Source organism: Rhinopithecus bieti, unplaced genomic scaffold (assembly GCF_001698545.2).
Source record: "Rhinopithecus bieti isolate Rb0 unplaced genomic scaffold, ASM169854v2 scaffold_34489, whole genome shotgun sequence".
In the NCBI taxonomy this organism is placed as follows: Eukaryota; Metazoa; Chordata; class Mammalia; order Primates; family Cercopithecidae; genus Rhinopithecus; species Rhinopithecus bieti.
The window spans coordinates 2,467,798-2,487,517 of record NW_016815128.1 but is presented as its reverse complement, the minus strand read 5'-3'; the positions used below and the strand labels follow the sequence as shown (position 1 = coordinate 2,487,517).

General features: G+C 45.1%; 1 protein-coding gene across 1 annotated transcript in view; it reads left to right on the top strand.

Moving 5' to 3' along the window:
• The window catches only part of LOC108515805 (collagen alpha-1(XXII) chain), a gene marked incomplete at its 5' end in the record, with an annotated part of 153,903 nt that overhangs the window by 74,010 nt on the left and 60,173 nt on the right, over positions 1 to 19,720 (top strand). Inside the window, 5 exons of the mRNA XM_017852946.1 lie at positions 4,538 to 4,573; positions 6,183 to 6,236; positions 7,790 to 7,834; positions 12,320 to 12,367; positions 18,510 to 18,623. Coding sequence (XP_017708435.1) covers positions 4,538 to 4,573; positions 6,183 to 6,236; positions 7,790 to 7,834; positions 12,320 to 12,367; positions 18,510 to 18,623 — 297 coding nt within the window. The remainder of the gene's footprint in view (positions 1 to 4,537; positions 4,574 to 6,182; positions 6,237 to 7,789; positions 7,835 to 12,319; positions 12,368 to 18,509; positions 18,624 to 19,720) is intronic.

Sequence of the window (19,720 nt, the reverse complement as noted above, 5' to 3'; positions counted from 1 at the left end):
CAGTATTGGGGTGGGAATTACCCGATTTTCCAGGTGTTGTGTGTCTCAGTTCGCCTGGCTAGGAAAAGGGATTCCCTTCCCCCTTGCGCTTCCCAGGTGAGGCAATGCCTCGCCCTGCTTCAGCTCTCGCTGGTCGGGCTGCAGCAGCTGACCAGCACCGATTGTCCGGCACTCCCTAGTGAGATGACCCCAGTACCTCAGTTGAAAATGCAGAAATCACCGGTCTTCTGTGTCGCTCGCGCTAGGAGTTGGAGACTGGAGCTGTTCCTATTTGGCCATCTTGCTCCGCCCCCTAGTCTCATAGAATTTTCTACCATCTGTAATTTGTTAATGTGATAGCTCAATGCATTCCTCTGTCCTTATGGTTCAACTAAGTTGGTACTCAGACCTAGAGGCTTGATCTGATTCTGGTTTGATGTTGTTGGCAAGACTTCACAGGTAGGGTGTTCATCCAGTAGGAACCACATGATGTCTGGTGGAGCCTCTTTGTGATGCATTCACCCTGTGGTGTCTAATGCTCCCACCAATTAGTACATCAAGGGTTGCAAACTGGCACTATTCTAGTTCTATTCATTCTTTCTTTATTAGCTGGAATAGTTCTATATACAGAAATGTTCCCTAAAGCACCCTTTGGATACCCAGTGGTACAAGACATATGGAAGGCAGAATATAAATGCTTGAAGTCTTTCCCTTGTTTTCAAATAATGACTTGGTTCCCTAGCATCTTGCAAACACGACCAATTAGATGCTTGTTTTTGTTGTTTATTCTAAGAATAATTTTGAACTCGGTGATATAAACACATTAGATGTGTTTTAAATGATTGCAGCTAGTCTTCCTTCTGATGCTCAGTTTGTCTTGTCTTCTGCCAATGGAGGTCTGTTTAAGTTGATCCTGATTACCTCTGACACAAACTGAACAGTCTTTGATGCTGTCCTTGCTCTAGGTTTGTTGTGTACATTTCTTGTCCTGGTCTCTGATCAGTCATTTCTTCAAGAAGTCGTAGTAGTTTCTCTTAATGGAAACTCGTATCAAAGGCCCAAATCTGGGCATTAGGGTAAAATGACTCTTGAACAAACACATCAGAGGCCGTAATTTCAGAGAAGAGGGTTGTAATTGTTGAAAACATATTTGAGCTTCAGATATAGGAATGACTTTAGAAAGTCTTTGTACAATCCCCTTCTTCAACACACCTTTATCGTTCTTAAAGTAAACTAACAGGATAGACATGGGAAAGGCTTTTATGGTTGGGCACTGCCTGCTTCACTACTTGTAGTATCTTCTTTTATTTCTGATAACACAAGGCAAGGTGATACTCTAGATTTGTATTACAGCTGAGAAAAGTGAAGGTCAGAGAAGCTGTCTAAGTAACTTGCTTAAGGTCAAACAGCTGATGATTGATAAGCTAAGATTTGAAATGAAGACCTTTAATTTAAAAACACATCCTTCAATGTGGATTTTCTATTAAATGACATAAGAAGATAATTTGGAGCCTGGCATGGTAAACAAGTCAAATGCTTAAAGTGGATCCTGGGATTTAACTTGAAAACAAAGGGTGACTCTCAAATGACATGACATTTCCCAGGCCAATAACAAACCATCCCTCACGCCCTTTCCTTAAGGAATACATATCCATCCTCCCTGGGAACTACTGTGAAAGGAACACAATTCGAATGCAGGTGTGGTGGCCCATGTGCACCACTGACCTACACCATGACAGAAGCAGTGAGGTAGAATGAAGGGAGCACTGGCTTCTGAGTCAAACAGACCAGAGGTGGAATGCCGAGTCCATCATTTTTTCTGCTTGTCCTTAGGCAAGCTATTTAATGAATTTTAGCTTTAGTTTCTCCATCTATAGCAATGAAATGTTGATAATACCCAGTTTGTAGGCCTCTGATTGGGGTGAAAGTGAGAGGATCTGTGTATGGAGCAGATAGGACCACTCCTGGCATATAGACCAATAGCTAGAAGTCCCCCTTGTGCAGCTGTGAGTTATTCATTCATCTCTGTTTCCCTAGCCAGACCTCCCTATGTGTGTGTATGACTCCTTCAGCCATTTCTGGAATGAGAATTCTGAGAAATGATGGGAGATTTCAAGAGAAAGAGAGAAGCAAATGTGCTACATTCTGGTGATTTATCATTCATTTGGTCAAGAGGGAAAAATGAATAATTTCATAAATTTACTGTGATCTGCCACTGTTCAGTCATGATCATTGTGTGTCTTAAGAATTTATATATATATATTTTAGTTCAGTTGCCACTCTGCATAGGTTCTTCAGGAAATGACATTTGCCATGATTCTGAAAGACAATTATTCTGGGAAATTCCTATTTTATATTAGTTTCGAATTAATCTGGTTATTACAATTTTTTATTTTAATGACTCTACATTTCTATTTCTAAAAATGTACTCTGGCTCTTTTCATACCTGCCAGATCTTTCTGGATAATGCCATGTTATTTTCTCTGTGTTTTCTTTCCTTTTTCCCCATATGTAATCATTTTAATAGACCTTTTTTATTGCCTGTATCTGACCACCCCATTCTCCGAAGTTCATGGAAACTCAGTTCTACCACTCGTTATGTCCTTGTGGTGAACAGCTTTGTGATTTGAGATTGCAGTTTTGTGCCTTTGGGAATCTGTGAAGATCCTTTCGCTGCTCTGTATGCTCCTAGGGGATTTTCTTTCTGGGTGCCCAGACGTTGACTTGTGTGCAGGCACATTGGCTTTGAGCTGAAGTTCTGCAGGACTTCTGACTTAGAGCTCCCAGATGCCTGTGAGGGCAGGGCCATGAGGGTGAGTTCTCAGAGGAGGCTTCCGTCATCATGCACCTGCATCCCAGACAAAGATGGGTGAGCTTCCTTGACATCATTTTCTTCTCTACCCTTTCACTTTACTATCTGTCCCTCTACAGAAAAAGCCTGTGGACCCCTGCTACAACCTACTGAAGGATTTGCCTTTACTTACTGTTCTGAGTTTCAACTTCCTGATCAAAAGGGCCTCCAGCCTCGTTTCCCATTCCCGCACAGCTCTCAGAGTCCTGCTCCCCTCCAGGGCAGGTCTGTGTAGATTTAGGACACTGCTTCTCAGTTGTCTCTTTCTCTAGACCTCTGGAGATTTTCTCTACTTTCTCTAGTGCCCAACTACACACTTGAAATGATGCTTATTCTATTTTATATTAGACTGCTCTGGGGCATATTTAATGGGTAGGCTTTTAGGTTACCCCTGCCACCATACTGCAGGAACCTTGGGATTGGTGTGAAATCATTTTGCTCTCTCAGGAATACCTAGGGACATTCTCGTGGGCCGTGCTACAGGGAGATGCAGGGCATATGGGACTGAGGGCAGAATGTGAGACTAACCTCATCCTGGCCAGTGATTCCTGGCGTGTCTTGGGCACGTCTCTCTCTCTCCTCTGGACTTAGTTGGATCGTCAGTGAAAAGAAAGGATGATAGGCACTGATTCTCAAGTTCTCCTTGTGCTTTAAATTTTTCATTTTGATCAAATGCTATTTGCTGTGCTGTAGTCTGCTATGTTCTTGCAATGCACACGGCGCTTGCTGAGTGTGGAGAGAGCATGGTAAGAATGCAGACTCGGCAGCCACCTCATGGGAGCATTCAGTCCATCCAGTGAAGAGGAATGGGCCAACAGGCGGTAACAATGCTGGACTTTCAGTCTTAGGCAGGGCGCATGCAGGGGCGGAGACTATCCAGTGAGCACCCTGGGAGAAGCCAGAGGAGGCTCTGCACAGGCAGGGATTTCTCAAAGGAGAACCAGAGAGTGACAAGAATGTTTCCAGGCAGAAAGGCAGGACAGAGTCTTTGTGGAAATGCACAAGCATAGCAAAGCCTCAGGGGCAAGGGACGGTCCCATTCGCTGCAAGACTTGGAACTGCATGTGAATGCCTTCCAGTCAATCAATGAACAGCATCTTAAGCATAATATCTAGAAGCCAAATTCTGTCTGGGCAAAGAACTGGGCACCGTGGAGGATGCCAGGCCCATGTCTGTGTGTCTGTATACGTGTGTGTGCGTGCATGTGTGTGGTGTGTGTGTGTGCGTGTGTGTGTGTGTGTGTGCGTGCACCCCTTGTTGGAGAAGGGAGCATGACTACTGCAGCCTCAGCCACTAAGGCTATGGCTGGGGAATGTGGTCGTTATCATGCCCATCCTTTCCTGAGCAGAAAGAGCCAGTACATGTCCAAGGGGGTACAATACAGGGAAGTCGGGGCTGCCGGGTTCAACCTCACACTAAAGTTACAAAGTAGAGTTAGGCCCAGGTGTCAGGAGCTATGCAGGGATGATGATAGGGTGGCATCAGTTAAGAGGCAAGTGGAGGAGCTTCCAGAGAGATTTTCATGAGCAACATTTGTGGGTGGGTAGGTGGTAAGAGGGTATGCCAGTGTGGCTTCAAGGTAGGAGGAAGTTAGTAACTCCTTCCGGGACAACTGAGGACCTGTCTAAGGAATAAACACCGTAGCTTGTTTACATAAGCATGTCATTTCTACTTTGCTTACATACTTGTTTGTTTGTTTGTTTCTAGGGCCCTTCCGGACCACCAGGAGACAAAGGCCCCCCGGTACAGTATGCTTTAAATAAAGGGATGAGTTTCTATACAAGGAATCCTGCTCGAATCAAAGCAGTTTTAAATGGGAGGCACCAAAAACTGAAGTAGATTCTGAAATTTCCTCACATTATTGAACAGTGCAGACTCCAGCGTACGAACTCTGACCTGTGGAACAGAGTATGATAGATGTGCATATGAGCAGAGAAGGGATGCCATGCCCATATTATAGTCAGGCAAACAGACTGGCTTCTGTTTTGGGCATCTCTTCAACATAGAAGGGCGGCCATGGTTTAATGAATTCAGCCAAATTGCCTGAAGAACTAATTTTGAATCCTGGTTTCGCCAACCCCAACCACACGGCAGTGAGCCAATGTGGGAATTGCTCTTAATCTGTAATGTGGGCAGAGCAAGACCCGGGAGCCACTGTGGAGACCTGATGGACTGACTTTATGCTGAAGCAACAGGAGGGCTCTCAGTAAGCCTTCATTCTTAGGAGCAGCAACCATCCATGACATGCCTGTGCATGCATTTGCTGGGAAAATATGATTTCCTATAAATTCACCCCAGGGGAAATAGCTGCTTTGTAGCAACTGGGATGATATTGTACCTTGTGTCTTGTGAACATATTTTGAATAACCTTTATTTATATGATTTCTGAATTCAGGACAGGGATTGCTTTGTGTGTGTGTGTAACAGTCTCGCTCTGTCAACCAGGCTGGAGTGCAGTGGCACGACCTTGGCTCACTGCAGTCTCCGCCTCCTGGGTTCAAGCAATTCTCCTGCCTTACCCTCCCCAGTAGCTGGGATTACAGATGTGAGCCACCATGCCCAGCACGGGGCTACAGGGCTCCTTATACCCATTTTTATAGATGAAGACATTGAGGTACTACGTAGTGAACTGATAGACATGAGATTTCAAAGCAAGTTATTGCAAAGCAGAGGCAAACAGGTGGGACTCTAGATGGAGGGGTCGGTGTGAGAGGAGGTCTGTGAAGGCCCAGGAGACGCAGTGTCAGCTCCTGAGCAGCCCTGTAGCACAGTTCCAGCAACTGCCAGGAATTCCCACTTTTAGACCTATTTAAGGAAAAATCTTATGGGAAATGAGATCCATACTGAAAGATACATGTGTCATTTCCTGACGTTGTCCAGAAATTTGTGGCTAGAAATTATTTTCTTACAAAGAGTAGTAATCGCCGGGCATGTGCTCAGTATTGTGCTGGGTCTTGCATAAGGAAACTTCTTTAACCACCTAGTTAGCAGCTCTTGGGGCTGGTTATCCATAGGACATGAAAGGAGTGAGCCAGGGTTTGAGCTCAGGCCCATCTCACCGCAGGAGCTGTCCCCTTCACTCAAGCAAGGGAATTATACAAATGGGGTCCAAGTTGTGAGGCTCAAAATGAAGGTTTTCCAGAGCATTCTCTCTGTGTGTCGAGCACATACCCCCACGTAGTACAGTCAGTTGAGTAAGCTCTGAGCAGGGTTCTTTGGCGCACGTGTTACATCAGATTTCTCATAGCAACAGACCATGTGTTGAAGGAGAGCCAACTATTGCCAAGGAGGGAGTGTCCTTATTTGCTTACAGTATTGTGGGGTGTCAGTGTCTTCTTTTCTTTTTCTTCAGGGATCACGAGGCTTACCTGGATTCCCCGGCCCCCAGGGCCCAGCCGGCCGGGATGTAAGTACAGAGAAATGGCGTGGACTCAGTGAAGGCCCTTACATGACCCCTGAAAGCCCACCCTCCACCATCTCCTGGCCTCCTTTGACCATATGGCCAACTTCGAAGCCCGGTTGAGAATTTCCAGGAAGCCCCATGGGCCCGCTTTTTGTTTTTGCTCTTCTGTTGAGTGTGGCTCGTAATTTTCTATTATCCAATTTTATTTCCTGTGTTTATTTGTGTTAAGGTTTCAAAATCTTTTCAACTCCTGGGTATCCCACACAATGTTCCCTAATTTCTTTTTTTTTTTTTTTGAGACAGAGTCTGGCTCTGTCGCCCAGGCTGGAGTGCAGTGGCCGGATCTCAGCTCACTGCAAGCTCCGCCTCCCGGGTTTACGCCATTCTCCTGCCTCAGCTTCCCAAGTAGCTGGGACTACAGGCGCCCGCCTCGTCGCCCGGCTAGTTTTTTTGTATTCTTTAGTAGAGACGGGGTTTCACCGCATTAGCCAGGGTGGTCTCGATCTCCTGACCTTGTGATCCGCCCGTCTCGGCCTCCCAAAGTGCTGGGATTACAGGCTTGAGCCACCGCGCCCGGCCCCTAATTTCTTAGTCAAAGTCTTACGTACCCCAGTCAGTTCTGCTCGAATCAGGCACTACCTTCTCCAGCGACTTGTCCCCCTGACCCTTCCCTGGAACGGCTCTCTCTTTTCCGTGGAATTCCACAGATGTACATGATGCTCATTGTGCGGATGGGTTACTTCTCACTTTGTGACAATGACAGTCATCTCGTATCTCCATTGTTTGGCCTTTGCTCAGCCGTCTCTGAGCTCTAAGAAGGAGCCCCTGTGTCTTATGCATCCTCATGGTCCCTGGTGCCTAACAGTGTGCCAGGCACATAGAAGGTACTTGATCCATACTCATTGACCAAATGGTAAATGACAACCAGGAGTCCTTATAGGACAAAGGTGTCTGGCACTAGTAAGCAGTGATATTTATTGCTTAGACATACATCTTTTCATCTCTGTACTTTTAGTTCATTACAAGCAGGAACAACAAAATTCCCTTCTCTTCCTTGGGTTCTGTTTCCAAAGAGAAGGTTACTTTCTCATTTCTGCTTCCAAATATTCAAATTTCACTGTTCCACTCTCAGCATTAGTTCTTATAGCCAGTCTAATAGAAGTATTTTTCTACTTTTCAAAGCCATTCCTTCCACTTGTGTTTGGGAAAGCACTGGGAAAGTTTAAGACAGGGTGTGTGTGTGTGTGTGTGTGTGTGTGTGTGTGTGTGCGTGCACGTGTTCTGTGTGCATGAGTTGTTTTTAGTTTTGTGTTTAGGACAGGAGTTATGGGGGTAGTTCTAAACATTTGCCATTGTCGGATTCTTCCTGGGAAGCCTTGGGTATTCAGCTGAGATTGGAAACCATGCATTTTTATTGGTGCCAATCCTCATGGTCTGAAGATTTTTTTCCCACTGAATTACACTTAGCAGATAGAGAGGTTGGCAGAGGGTGTGAGTAGAGTGGGTCAGGAGTGTGTGCTTACCACAGTTAATGTTTTCTTTCCTTCTTCTCTTAGGGTACACCAGGAAATCCAGGAGAAAGAGGGCCTCCTGGCAAGCCAGTATGTCATTTTATGGTTCTGGATGAATATGGACTATCAGTCAGGGCGTAAGCAAGAGAAAAAATGCAACTCAGAAGGTTCAAGAGGTTTTAACAAAGGAACCTTCAACAAAACTGTGGGCAGAGGAAACTAATATGGGATGTTGTAAGACCCAGAGATAAACCACAGTGGGAAGTCATTACCACCATTATGCCTGTTTTCAAAGCCCAGGGAGAGTGGAATGGTGAGAAAGGGATTGCACACAGGAACTCAGTCATGGGTTCCACACTGCTGTAGAAGGCTTAGTCTGAGGCCAGGAGGTCGGGATGTCTCCCACCCTCCAGTTTCCTGACAGTGCCTCGAATTGGGGAATTCAACTGTAGGCCAGCAGGCAAGCCAGCCAGCCTGGGATACATTCCAGGGGTTTAACCTCCCAGGCATGGAACAGGACAGAGAAGGGTGAAAAGTGGATCTGGGGTGAGCAAATGAGCAACAGCAGCACCCATTGCAAATCCCTGACTTGCCCGTTTCCTAGCACTTGACTGGGTGATGTCAGCCTTCCCAGTTGCCCTCTGTTGAACATGGAAGAAATGTTCTTTCTTGCCTCACAGTGAGAACAGGGGAATTTGTGAAAAGCTGAGAAGACAGGGACAGCCCTGAATGTTGTGGCCTGAGTCCAGCCCGAGAGTCCTATAGGCTTCCCTGATGCAAGGCACCCTCATCTCCTGGGACACCCTCTGACTGAGTTTCCAATGCCAGAGAAGCCCCAAAGGTTTAGCTGAGTAGCCTGGCCATAGGTGGACCCTCTAGGGAAGGAGCATTGGGGATGCGCTGGCCTGGGAGAGTGGGAGGCAGCTGTGCAGATGGGGAGAGAGATGAGTCCTGGGGAAGAAGCTGCCTAACATGAAAGAGACAGTAGCAACCAATACTAGGGAATCGCAGGCCTCAAGGGTGAGGCTGTAAGTCTGGTTTCAGAAAGCAAGATGCTCACCTGGGCAGAAGCTTCACCTTGAGATGAATCTGAGAGGTTGCCTGTCTCTTTTGCAAGCCTGGCCTGCTACAGATTCCAGACAGGGACCCAAGACACAGACGTCCCTGTGGGTGTGGGTGACCCCTCATCCCTTATCTCGGTTGGCGGGTACAGCAGAGACCTGGACAGGGATCCTGGTCTGCCATTAAGGGTCCTGAAACTTTTCATTGAAGATCTTCCAATGAGAGGAGCATAAAGTCTTATTGGAAGTTAGGGACACCTTAATTACTCATGTTTCCTCCCCTGTGGAGTCAGCTTTGCAACAGCCAAATAAACCTCACAGAAGCCACTTCATTATCAAAGTGCAAAGCTCTGGTGAATTGTAGGGAGAGTGAGGTTCAGGCCAGAAGTCAAGTGGGGGTTCAGATGACCTCTGCCAGATCTGGACTTTGACATCTCCCTGCAAAGAGAGTTAAGTCAGCATAATGCAGCTGACAATGTGGATAATCATGATTATCTCTCAGGTGGTCAGCAGCAGAACGGAGAGCTGAGGGGAGAGAGAGAGGGAGAAGAGAGAAGAAGAGAGAAGCGATAAGATCTATTAGATTCACTGAACATCCTCCTCCCAGATGGTCCCAAGTATGGCTCTCGGCTCTCTCTGAGCTCACTAATCAGATAAGGCATGGTTGTCTCAGGGATTCCCTCATGTTCAGTGACTCACAGAAGGACTCACAGGACTCAGAAAAGCTGTTATGCTCATGGCAGTGGTTTATTACAGTAAAATGATACAGATTAAAATCAGCAGAGGAAAAAGGTGCACAGGAAGGAGTCCAGGAAAGACCAGTACAAGCTTCCATTTGTCCTCTCCCAGTGAAGTTGTACAGACAGCACCCAATTCTCCCAGTCATAATGTGTGACAATACTCACAAGGTATTGCAACCGTGGAGCTCACCAGAGCCTTGGTGTCTAGGGGTTCTATTGGGAGTCGGTCACCCAGGCATGGAGTGCCCACATGGCTGGTCTTAATTACTGAGTCTTCATCCTCTCTGGAGGTCAGACTGAGGTGTGTGTCCAAGGCACCCACCATAAATCACATTGTTAGCATTAACTACCTGACTGGACCCAAGAACACAAGTAAACAAAGACACTCTTACCAGGCAGGACATTCCAAGGGCATAGAGGTAATTCCCAGGAACCAGGCAGCAGCTGGACATTTCTTTGGAATGTGCAGGGTTTGGACAACACTGGCCTGCTGAGCTAATTCTTAATTACACAGTTCCATCCCTCAGAGGGTGGAGAGAGTGACCCAAAGTGTTTCCCCAGTGCTGCACCCACCTGGAGAGAAGCAGAGAATTCCTATTCCAGGATATTCCTTCTGTGTCAGATTGAGTTCTCTGGAAGCACAGCCTGCAGTGGGGATTCTTACGCTAGTGACTGATTGAGGGAGTGCTCTCAGGAGAAACTTACAAGGATGGAGGGAAGCAGGACATGACAGGGGAAAAACAGTCAAAAATGTGGGTTCAAGTCAAGCCTAGTCCCTGCCTGATCCCACATGGAACTCTGGACTGTGAATGGAACCACAAAGCTGTCCCACTTTGAGGCCAGGCCCAGCTCTTTTCACCCTGCCATCAGTCAGTTATTGGCTGTGTAACCAGCACCAGGGGTAAGGATGCACCGAGAATGGGGAGGATCTAGGTAGGATATAAACTGGCATCTACATCCCCACGCTGTCTACTGTTCTCTGAGCCCACTGGGCCCAACAACAGGTGACATGAGTGACTGACTCATAGAAGGCAGAGATGGCAGTCTGCCGTATCCTGAGTCCACCTTCACAAGGCCACTGCCTCCATCCACATGCTGGTTCTGTGTGTCTTTTGAGACTTATGAGGTTTGCAGAAATGAGTCACAGCAAGATGTTAATGAAATTGTATCCAAGACCACACTGTACCTAGACTGAAAATCCACTCCTCGTTCTCTCTTCCTTTGTAACTGGTGCCCAGCCATTGTGTCTGATATAACTCACTCTAATTATGCTAAAGGCTCAATGGCAGTGTAAGAATATCCCTAGTAATACAATGCCAGCAGCATTACAATGTACCAATTTGAACCATATGAACCCTTTCCTATTATTAAACTTCTCAGGGGGAACAAATGCGGCTTCAAAATAAAACACCTTTCGCTTTTAAAGGTTTTAATAAATCACTATAGCAAAGGTTGCCTTTTCTTCAGAGGACCTCACTCAGATCATTGAGGAGGGGGGCGGGGCGGGTCTTGGCCTTGACTTTAGCAGCTACATCCTAAGTAAGTTCTTACTGCAGTGTGGGTAATTCCTTGAGCACCTCCAATCTGATTTAATTCAACCCCAGTCTCTCTCAGGGAATCCCGTCTTGCAATAGCCCAGAGCGTTGATTGAATTTCTGATCATATCAACACAGGAAACACCACCAGCACGTTTCAAGCCACTGTGGCAGTTACCTTGAGCAAGCTTGTGTTACTTGTTTCATGGTTTTGCTAACCACAGGATGGGACAGAAAGCCCATGGGGTCAGGGATGGGGAAATAGCCTGAAAAATTGCCTTGGTTTCAGCCTCCCCAAAATGACAGACTGGATTCATAATTCGTACACCTAAACTCAAACTTCATGAGGAGAAATCACCCACCATGCATTTAGTTGTTAAGTCTACCACCTTGCCTCTGCTGCCTGGGTCCTCTGGTGTTCCTTTTTCTTTGTAAAATTTAGAATTTTGCAAAGTAGCACACCAGTCTGGAAGTCCTACCTAAGAATCCTTTCTTTCCTTTAGGGTCTGCCTTTTAATTCCCGTTTCCCTTCCTAACCTTATGTTCCTTGCACCCAAATATTTTCTGAGCCTCCACCCTGTCTTGGGTTCCAGGATGGCCGTGATTGTGAGACACAATCCCTAACTCCAACTCACAGTGAATTTGAGTATGAGTTCAGCTACCTGCAGACTCCTGCATGCCTTTAGAGGCTCTGTAATTACTCCTGATTTCTGAAATACCCTTCCTGGAATTAAAGACTTTTAACCCATAATGACAAATGAAGTTTAAAATGCTATTTCACCTGGGAGAGCTGAAGACATTGGCTTAAATTCATACTAGGTTGTGAATGACTGATAATAACAGCTGTTGCTCATTTGAGACATCCACGACCATCCAGATTGCCAACAGTTTGCCACTTTGCCTCCCACAGTGCTCATATGACCTATCAGGTTTTGATGGTGCTGGGGAAGAGGAGGGACCACCGGGAGAAGAGAAGGGGCAAACAGAAGGAGAGTAGGGAAGGAAAAAGGCCAAAGTCAGACTTGGCTATGAATGGCAGGCTGTGCAGTTGCTGTCTTGGAGGAGTCTTCTTTCTGTGGCTCCCAAGCTTGGGACATCCACTGGCTGTCCGTAGCCCATGCATGGCACAGTGTGCCACGCATTATGTCACACTTTGAAGGCCTTTTGCTTTCTCAAGATGCCTGGGATTTACTGTATATATAAGTGTATGTATGTGTTTGTTTGTTTTTACTTTGACAGGGCCTCTCTTCACTACTGTCTCCAGGGGACATAAATCTCTTGGCTAAGGTAAAAGCATACAATAAATGTGCATGTGTTTTGAAAATGGTGATGGTGGGATTAGAGATCTTGATAATAAGTTGGGTTTTTTTTTTTTTTTTTGGTCTTAACAACTATTTGGTAGTATCAGCACCACTAGTTGAGAACTCACCATGTGGCTGGTGATGTGCTAAATCCACCTGTCCAATACAACAGCCACTGGCCACATGCTTCAATCTAAATTTAAATTAATTAAAATTAAATACAGGCTGGGCACAGTGGCTCACCCCTATTATCCCAGCATGTTGCAGGGATTGCTTGAGCCCTGAACCCAGGAGCTTAAGACCAACCTAGGTGGCATAGAGAGACCTGGTCTCTACCCAAATTTTTGTTTTTTTAAATTAACTTGACGTGGTGACATATGACTGTGGTCCCAGCTACTCAGGAGGCTGAGGTAGGAGGATTGCTTGAGCCCAGGAGGTAGAGGCTGCAGTGAGCCATGGGTATGCAACTGCACTCCAGCCTGAGTGACAGAGCAAGACCCTGTTTCAAAAATAAATAAATAAATAAATAAATAAATAAATAAATAAATGCAATTAAAAATTCAGGTGCTTGATCACACCAACCTCTTTATACATACTTAATAGCCGCATGTGGCTGGTGGCTGCCTCTTTGATCACTGCAGATATACAGCAGAATATTATCTGGAGGTGTGATGCACTAAATGTTTAATATGCCTCCCTTATTTAATTTTCACAAATATTCTATGGGGTTAATACTATGTGTTGTATTGTTTAGCATATAAGAAGGCTGAAATATTGTGAGAGTCAATGAATGGAATGGAATAGAATAGGACATCCTAAGAATAAAATCCTTCCTTGCTGACACCAGAGGCTGGCCTTTAACCTACCCAGGACTAACTTGTGTTCTCAAAGGAGGGCCGGTAGCAGAGTCAAACAGCCTGGACCTGGGTCCTGCTGGGCCAAGACCAGAGCACAGGCTCAGTGAGGTGATGTGGGCTGCTGGGCCTTTTAACCAGGACAAACCCAGATCTAAGTGCAGACTTGACGGGTTTCTAGAACCACATTTGCTTTCCCCACGAGAGGAAAAGGTCCTGAGAGGTTGAACATAACTTGGCCAACATAGGGCAGGGCGTGGCTGGAGTTACACCTGAAAACCAAGTTGCACAGGTGCCCACGTGCCTGACCAAGGATCTGGGGTCTTCAATGTTGAAAGCTGGGAAAGGCTGTGAAGGAGGGAGAGAGAGGTAGGGTCTGTACTTCAGAAAGAACCGGCATGCTACAGTGAGTGAGGTGGCCCCTTCTGCTGCCTGTACTTGAAGCCTCTGTCATAACTCCGGGTGAAGGGTTGGCACTGCATTTTATGTGACTAGTGCCTTCCTTCCTTCTTATTCTCTAAAAGACACTTGGGTGATTTCAGAAAATCCCTACTTCATGCATGAAGCCAAGGGAAGAAAACAAAAGAAAAAGAAAACCTTGGGAGTCTGGGGTGTTCAGTCTCATTGCAAATTGAGATGCCTTGATGGGAAAATTACACATTTTATTAAAAAAGAAGTAGCAGAACAATCTTTACCAGTTTTTGTTGACAAGTGCGAAACGTTTTTTTTCCCACAGTCAAGGACATGACAAGAAATCATTATCTATTGATTCCAGCTTTTGTTTATTACAGGCTTTTGTTAGCCTGGATTATTTTTCTTAATTCTCTCACTCTAGAAGGAGCTGGGTTTTCATCAGCCACCAGCCCTCTCCACCCTTCACCCCTTACCCAGTGGATTTCAACCTCAAGATGTCCCAATCTTTATGTCAATAATAAGAGTGAGCATTGAAATGGCTAAGCATCATTCCTCATGGCCATAGCACTGAGACAGATATTTAGTCAAATCGATATTTCCTCACTTTGAAAGGACGCAGCTCTGCTCATCAGAACAGCTGGAAACCCCAGAATGAATGCAAGTGCCTACATGCAGGGTGGCCTGTGGAGTCTCACTGGTGTCACAGAGCTGAGCTTAGCCTGGAAATTCCATAGTCAACAGCCTGGGATGAGTGGATTTGGCCAGGTCTGGGGAGCAGAGTATCTTCATCTCCCTGTTTTGTGTACTCACTGGCTGCCAGCTTGATGTTGTAAGTTAGAGTCTGCTGGTCTAGTCTAGGTGGCTGGGTGGCAGGTGTCTCCCCTGCTGAGACATCTTATATTACGGAATATTTGTCTCTGCCCTAGAGAGTTTTATAACTTCATACATCTCTTTCTGATAGTTGGAGAACTTACTGGGTAGTAAATTCTAAGAGTCCCTGTTCAATGAATGTCCATAGTTGGATCCATGCCCAAGGAGGTCATCTTAAAATTGTCTCCATTACATGACTCCCTTGCAGAAATATTATTTCATTAAATCCTCACAAACAATCCTGTGAGAGGATTCTGTTGCTGTCTGCATTTTACAGATGAAGAGGTTGAGGCATAGATGGGCAAACCACTTGTTCAACGTCACAGACCTGCTAGTGGCAGAACCAAGACTCAAACCCAGTGTGACCAACTCTGAAGCCTTCTGTGTAGCCTCTCTACTATCCGATTTCATCTTTACATGAGCCAGAACTTCCTGACAACTGTCTGATGAAGTCCAGGCAGCTAGTGAGTTCTCTGCGTGTCACATAGAGATTTGGAGATGAAGGCTACGCAACTCTTTGGTAGGAATATAGTAGAGAGGAGTCAGATGTCCAGTGAGAAGGTGGATGAGATGACCTAGAGGTCATTTCTTCTCCTGGGAAGCAACGACTGTTTTTTTCGACACACCAAAGACTGTAGCATTCCTCCACGTAGCCAGCATTTTGCTGAGTGCTTAGTTGGTACTTCAAACCACACCAAGTACAGTATTACATGCAATGACATAACAAGCTGAGTTTGTTGAAAATAGTTCAGACTGGCAGGGTGCGATGACTCATGCCTGTAAACCCAGCACTTAGGGAGGCCAAAGCAGGTGGGTCACTTGAGGCTAGGAGTACGAGATCAGCCTGGCCAACAAGGGAAAACCCCTGTCTCTACTAAAAATACAAAAATTAGTCAGACGTGGTAGCACGTGCCTGTATTCCCGGCTGCTCAGGAGGCTGAGTTGGGAGAATTGCTTGAACCTGGGAGGGGGAGGCTGCAGCAAATCTAGATTGCACCACTGCACTCCAAGCTGGGTAACAGAGCAAGACTCTGTCTCAAAAAAATAAAATAAAATAAAATAAAATAAAAAAGAAAAAATATCTTAGACCAAAGGAAGGGGTAGAGACCAGAAGGAAGGAACATTTATAGATTACATACAATGAACCCTGAAATATGCTAGGCACTTTGTATGCATTATTTTATTTAAATTTCACAATAATCTCCTAAAGTAGGAGAATGATCCTTGTTTCCAGGTAAGGAAAGAGACTCAAAAATATTAATTGACTTGGCTGAGATAACTCAGAAAGCCCAGAGATTGGGAGCTAGTATTGATGATCAAGGTCATCTGATCTGCAAATGGGACAAGGCCACAGATTTAGGGAGGAAAAGAAACAAACCCGTAATTGCACATGTAGCAGCTAAAAGTCACTGTGTTTTCACTCTGTGTCAGGACAGTGTCAGGCATTTTCCATTCATTGTCTCATTTATCATAAGACTTTGACATCCCCATTTCACAGATAAGGAGACTCAGGGAGATGAAGCCGTGATTCCAGGTGGACAGAGGTTTAAGTGGAGTATGGGCAAGCCCATTTGGTTGGAAACACAACCCTATCCAGTTTCAATGCATTCAGAGAAAGTGTGAACTGCCCTCTGAACTGGACTTTGGTGCAGAGCCAGGAGGGACTGGGGGGTCCCAGGAGCTCTGGAGCCAAGGTGAACATCTGTAAGACTGCAGATTGGGGTGATCTCACCCTATGCTCACTGGATTCCAGAACTGGGTCAGTGAGTTGAGTCTACCTCTCTCACAGGTAGGTCTGGGTCTCCGACAGTTCTAGTCTTCAGGAAATAATCCTGCATAGTGTGCAACAGGCCCAGGTTGAGAACCCTGCCAGAAATTAGAAAGAAATAGGAAAGTTGTGAGATTTTTGTATTACTCAGATATAACCTTTTTATGTTATGGATCCCACTGAAAATAATGGCTTCCAATCACCAGGGCACACTCAAGTCCAGAAATATCTCAGTGGCTAGAATTTTTGGTGTCATCAGGCTAGTTCTATTTGCATCCATCCATCCATCCATCCATCCATCCATCCATCCATCCACAGTTGCAATGTCACATGGATGCATCTCATCTTAGAGTACAATAAGAGAAGGTCTACAAAGAGGTGAGCTCCTTTCAGCTCTGCTACTCTTCCAAGCAAAACACAGTTATCAAAAGCAGCTTATCTAATTAAGCTGAATATCTCACGCACTCTTGCTTTATATATCCCAATATTTAACTCTTCCCACCCTCCAAATCACCCAATCAGCTTTGCAAACTACCCACTAAAGGAGGATGGCCCAAGTCGCCAGAATGTCAGGTGGACAGTTAATTGGTTGGTTGGTCAGTCAGTTGGTTAGTTGGTTGAGCTGCCTGATTCATTCATTTATAGCACTCATGCCCTGTGGAAGAATATTTGCTATGAATTTGGCATGTAAAGATAATTCTACCTCTGTCCTCTGAGTGCTTATACCTTCTGTTTGCCTGGTGGAGGCAGGATGGAATAAAAGACCATTCCAACAAGGAGATTAGTACTTCAGTAGTGAGGATTCCTGCGATTTCTGGGAGCAGGAGGAGCCTGTCCCCATCCTCAGGCAATCAGGAAGGCTTCTTGGAGTGGGAGATTACTAAAGAATCTCCAAAGACTGAGTAGGTGAAACAAGTAAAAGGAAGGTGGGCCATTCAGAGATGCTTTTGTGATGGAAAAGCTTTACCATCCTGAAATCGGAGACCAAGATGAAAACTAAATCACCTGCAGCTTCACCTCATGGACTGTGAACAGTGCAGCTTGCACGGATTTTTGCAGATCCCTTTGGTAGGGCTTTCAAAAGACCATAGTTAGTGCATGTGTTTGTGTCAGTTGACAGTGTTGAACTGAGAGCTCTTCAAGACACACACTCACTGTGGTCCCAAACTTAGCACAGTGCCCGACACATAGTAGGTGCCTTTCAAGTATTTTTTTCCATGAGTGAGTGACTGAGTGAATAAATAAATTAGCAATAATGGCTAAATGTGTGGGCATTATCTATCTATGTATCTGTGTATCTATCTATCATCTATCTATCCATCTATCTAATCTTTCTTGAGAGTATTCTAAGTGCTTTACCTGTGTTATCCATTAAATTCCTATCACAAGGAGAGAGGCAGGGTGGATGAGAGGGAGGATTAGAGAGAAGGGCATGGAGGAGGTAAACCACGAGGCAGGTGGATGAGGCAGGCTAGAGTACAGTCAGTTGAGTTTTATTTGGCACATAGTGTGCTCCAAACTGTAAGATCCGACAAATCAGAAAACACATGCTCTGGGCTCAGAGGACTTTGAATTTACTCAAGGAGCAGTATTTACCTGCCTTAAAGAAGTGGAACAAAGCCCAACTCCAGGGACCATTTATGAAATGCTTACCTTGGGTGAAAAATAAAGCTAAGCATGGTCAGAGCCTGGATTGTGTCACAGAAACAAAGTCCCAAGGCTGTGTGCCTGTCGCCTTCTTGATCCTTCTTCCTTGTTCAGAAACCACTTGACGTGGGCAAACGCAGAACAGAGAATTCAGCTCCCAGCTTGGCCTCTAACATCAGGGACAGAGCATGCTATTTTTAGTAATACTAAATGTTTGTATCAAATCTGCTCTATTAATGTTTTCAGATGCTCACAGATCATTTTGCATGAATTTTTGACATCATTTCCTCAGGCTATCCTTCCAGAAATCTGCATGGAAGTAGGAGGAAATGGAGGAATGTCCAGACATGTCAGTGCTGAAACCTAACTTTCAGTGAAGAAAGGGAAAATGCAAAGTTTAGACACAAAAGTATTTGGATCATGACTCAGTCCACCTATTTGCTTTTCTATCTTCTCTGGTATTTAAAAACAAAATCTCCATCTGGAGAGGTAGCAGCCAGGGCTACTTTGCTTTGCTTTGAAACTGTATTTGCTAGTCATTCTCTGTTTGTCCCTCCTTCTCTCTCCACTCTCAGGATGTGTGCAATGACTGCCCTCCTGGCTCCCCAGGCCTCCCTGGTCTACCAGGTTTTAAGGGGGACAAAGGTCTCCCAGGAAAGCCAGGGAAAGAAGGCACAGAAGGGAAAAAGGTAAGGAGAAAAGGGGAAACTTGATTTTTATCATCACAATGAAAATATCATTCTGGATATCTCATATTGCCCTATCTGCCTCCAAAGGTGTTCAGGTTTTCAGGGGTTCAAGGTTCAAGATAGATGAGGAATACTGGGTTGTGGGACACAACTGTGGAAATGGTAAGAACTGGGTATCTATGGGTCTTTGTTACTTTAAGAAGATGTTGATTGTGACTTTCCAGTACATGCTGACACCTGGAAACATATACTCATTCAGTTACATTCCTTGCCTCCCTATCTTTCTCCCTTCCTTTCTTTTATCATCCAACAACTTTACCTATCTACTATGTAATAGGCACCAAGATAGGCACTTCAGACTCATAGATCAATCAATGGATCCGTCCATTCATGCATGCATTCAATCCCTTGTCATTGCCTGTTTATGACACCCCATTACGTGTGTCTTATGTGTCAGTCAACATGTAGACAATGGGGAGGTTCAGAAGAAAAAGGCTGAGACTCTATTCTAAAGGAGTTCATGGTCTGTCCTGGAGCAAAACAGAGGTAGGGAGTTTCATGGGTGCCGGGGAAATAGAATTAAAAACAAAATCTCCCAACCCAGAAAACTTCTTCACAAAGGTAGAAGAGAAAGAAAACCATTTTAATATTGAATTAAATTTAAACTTGAATATAACGTGCGTTACAGACAATTTATTAAGAGATGGTAAGGATAGGAAGAAATCTCACTCTTTTGTATAGCTAAGCAGATAAAGTCCATTACAGACATTTTCTCAAGGTAAGCAATAGTTAGTCCTCAAATAGGAGGTCTTGACAGTGCTATTTGTCACATATGTTCATCTTAGATTCACCTGGTAATTCAGATGGCCCGCTGTCTTAGCTAATTGGCTTTATCCAAAGTGAAAATAAACTTCTTGCATCTTTATGTAAGAAGGTAGTGTTGCAACTTGGGGAGATGCCATCCCCTAGAAATTGGGAGATAGAGGTGGACCTTTCTTGCTGATCATATTTCACAGAGATGGATCCAAACTCCTAGAGAAAGACATTCCTGGGTCGTCAAACTGGAGAAAAAAAAAAAAAAAAAAAAAAAAAGTCTT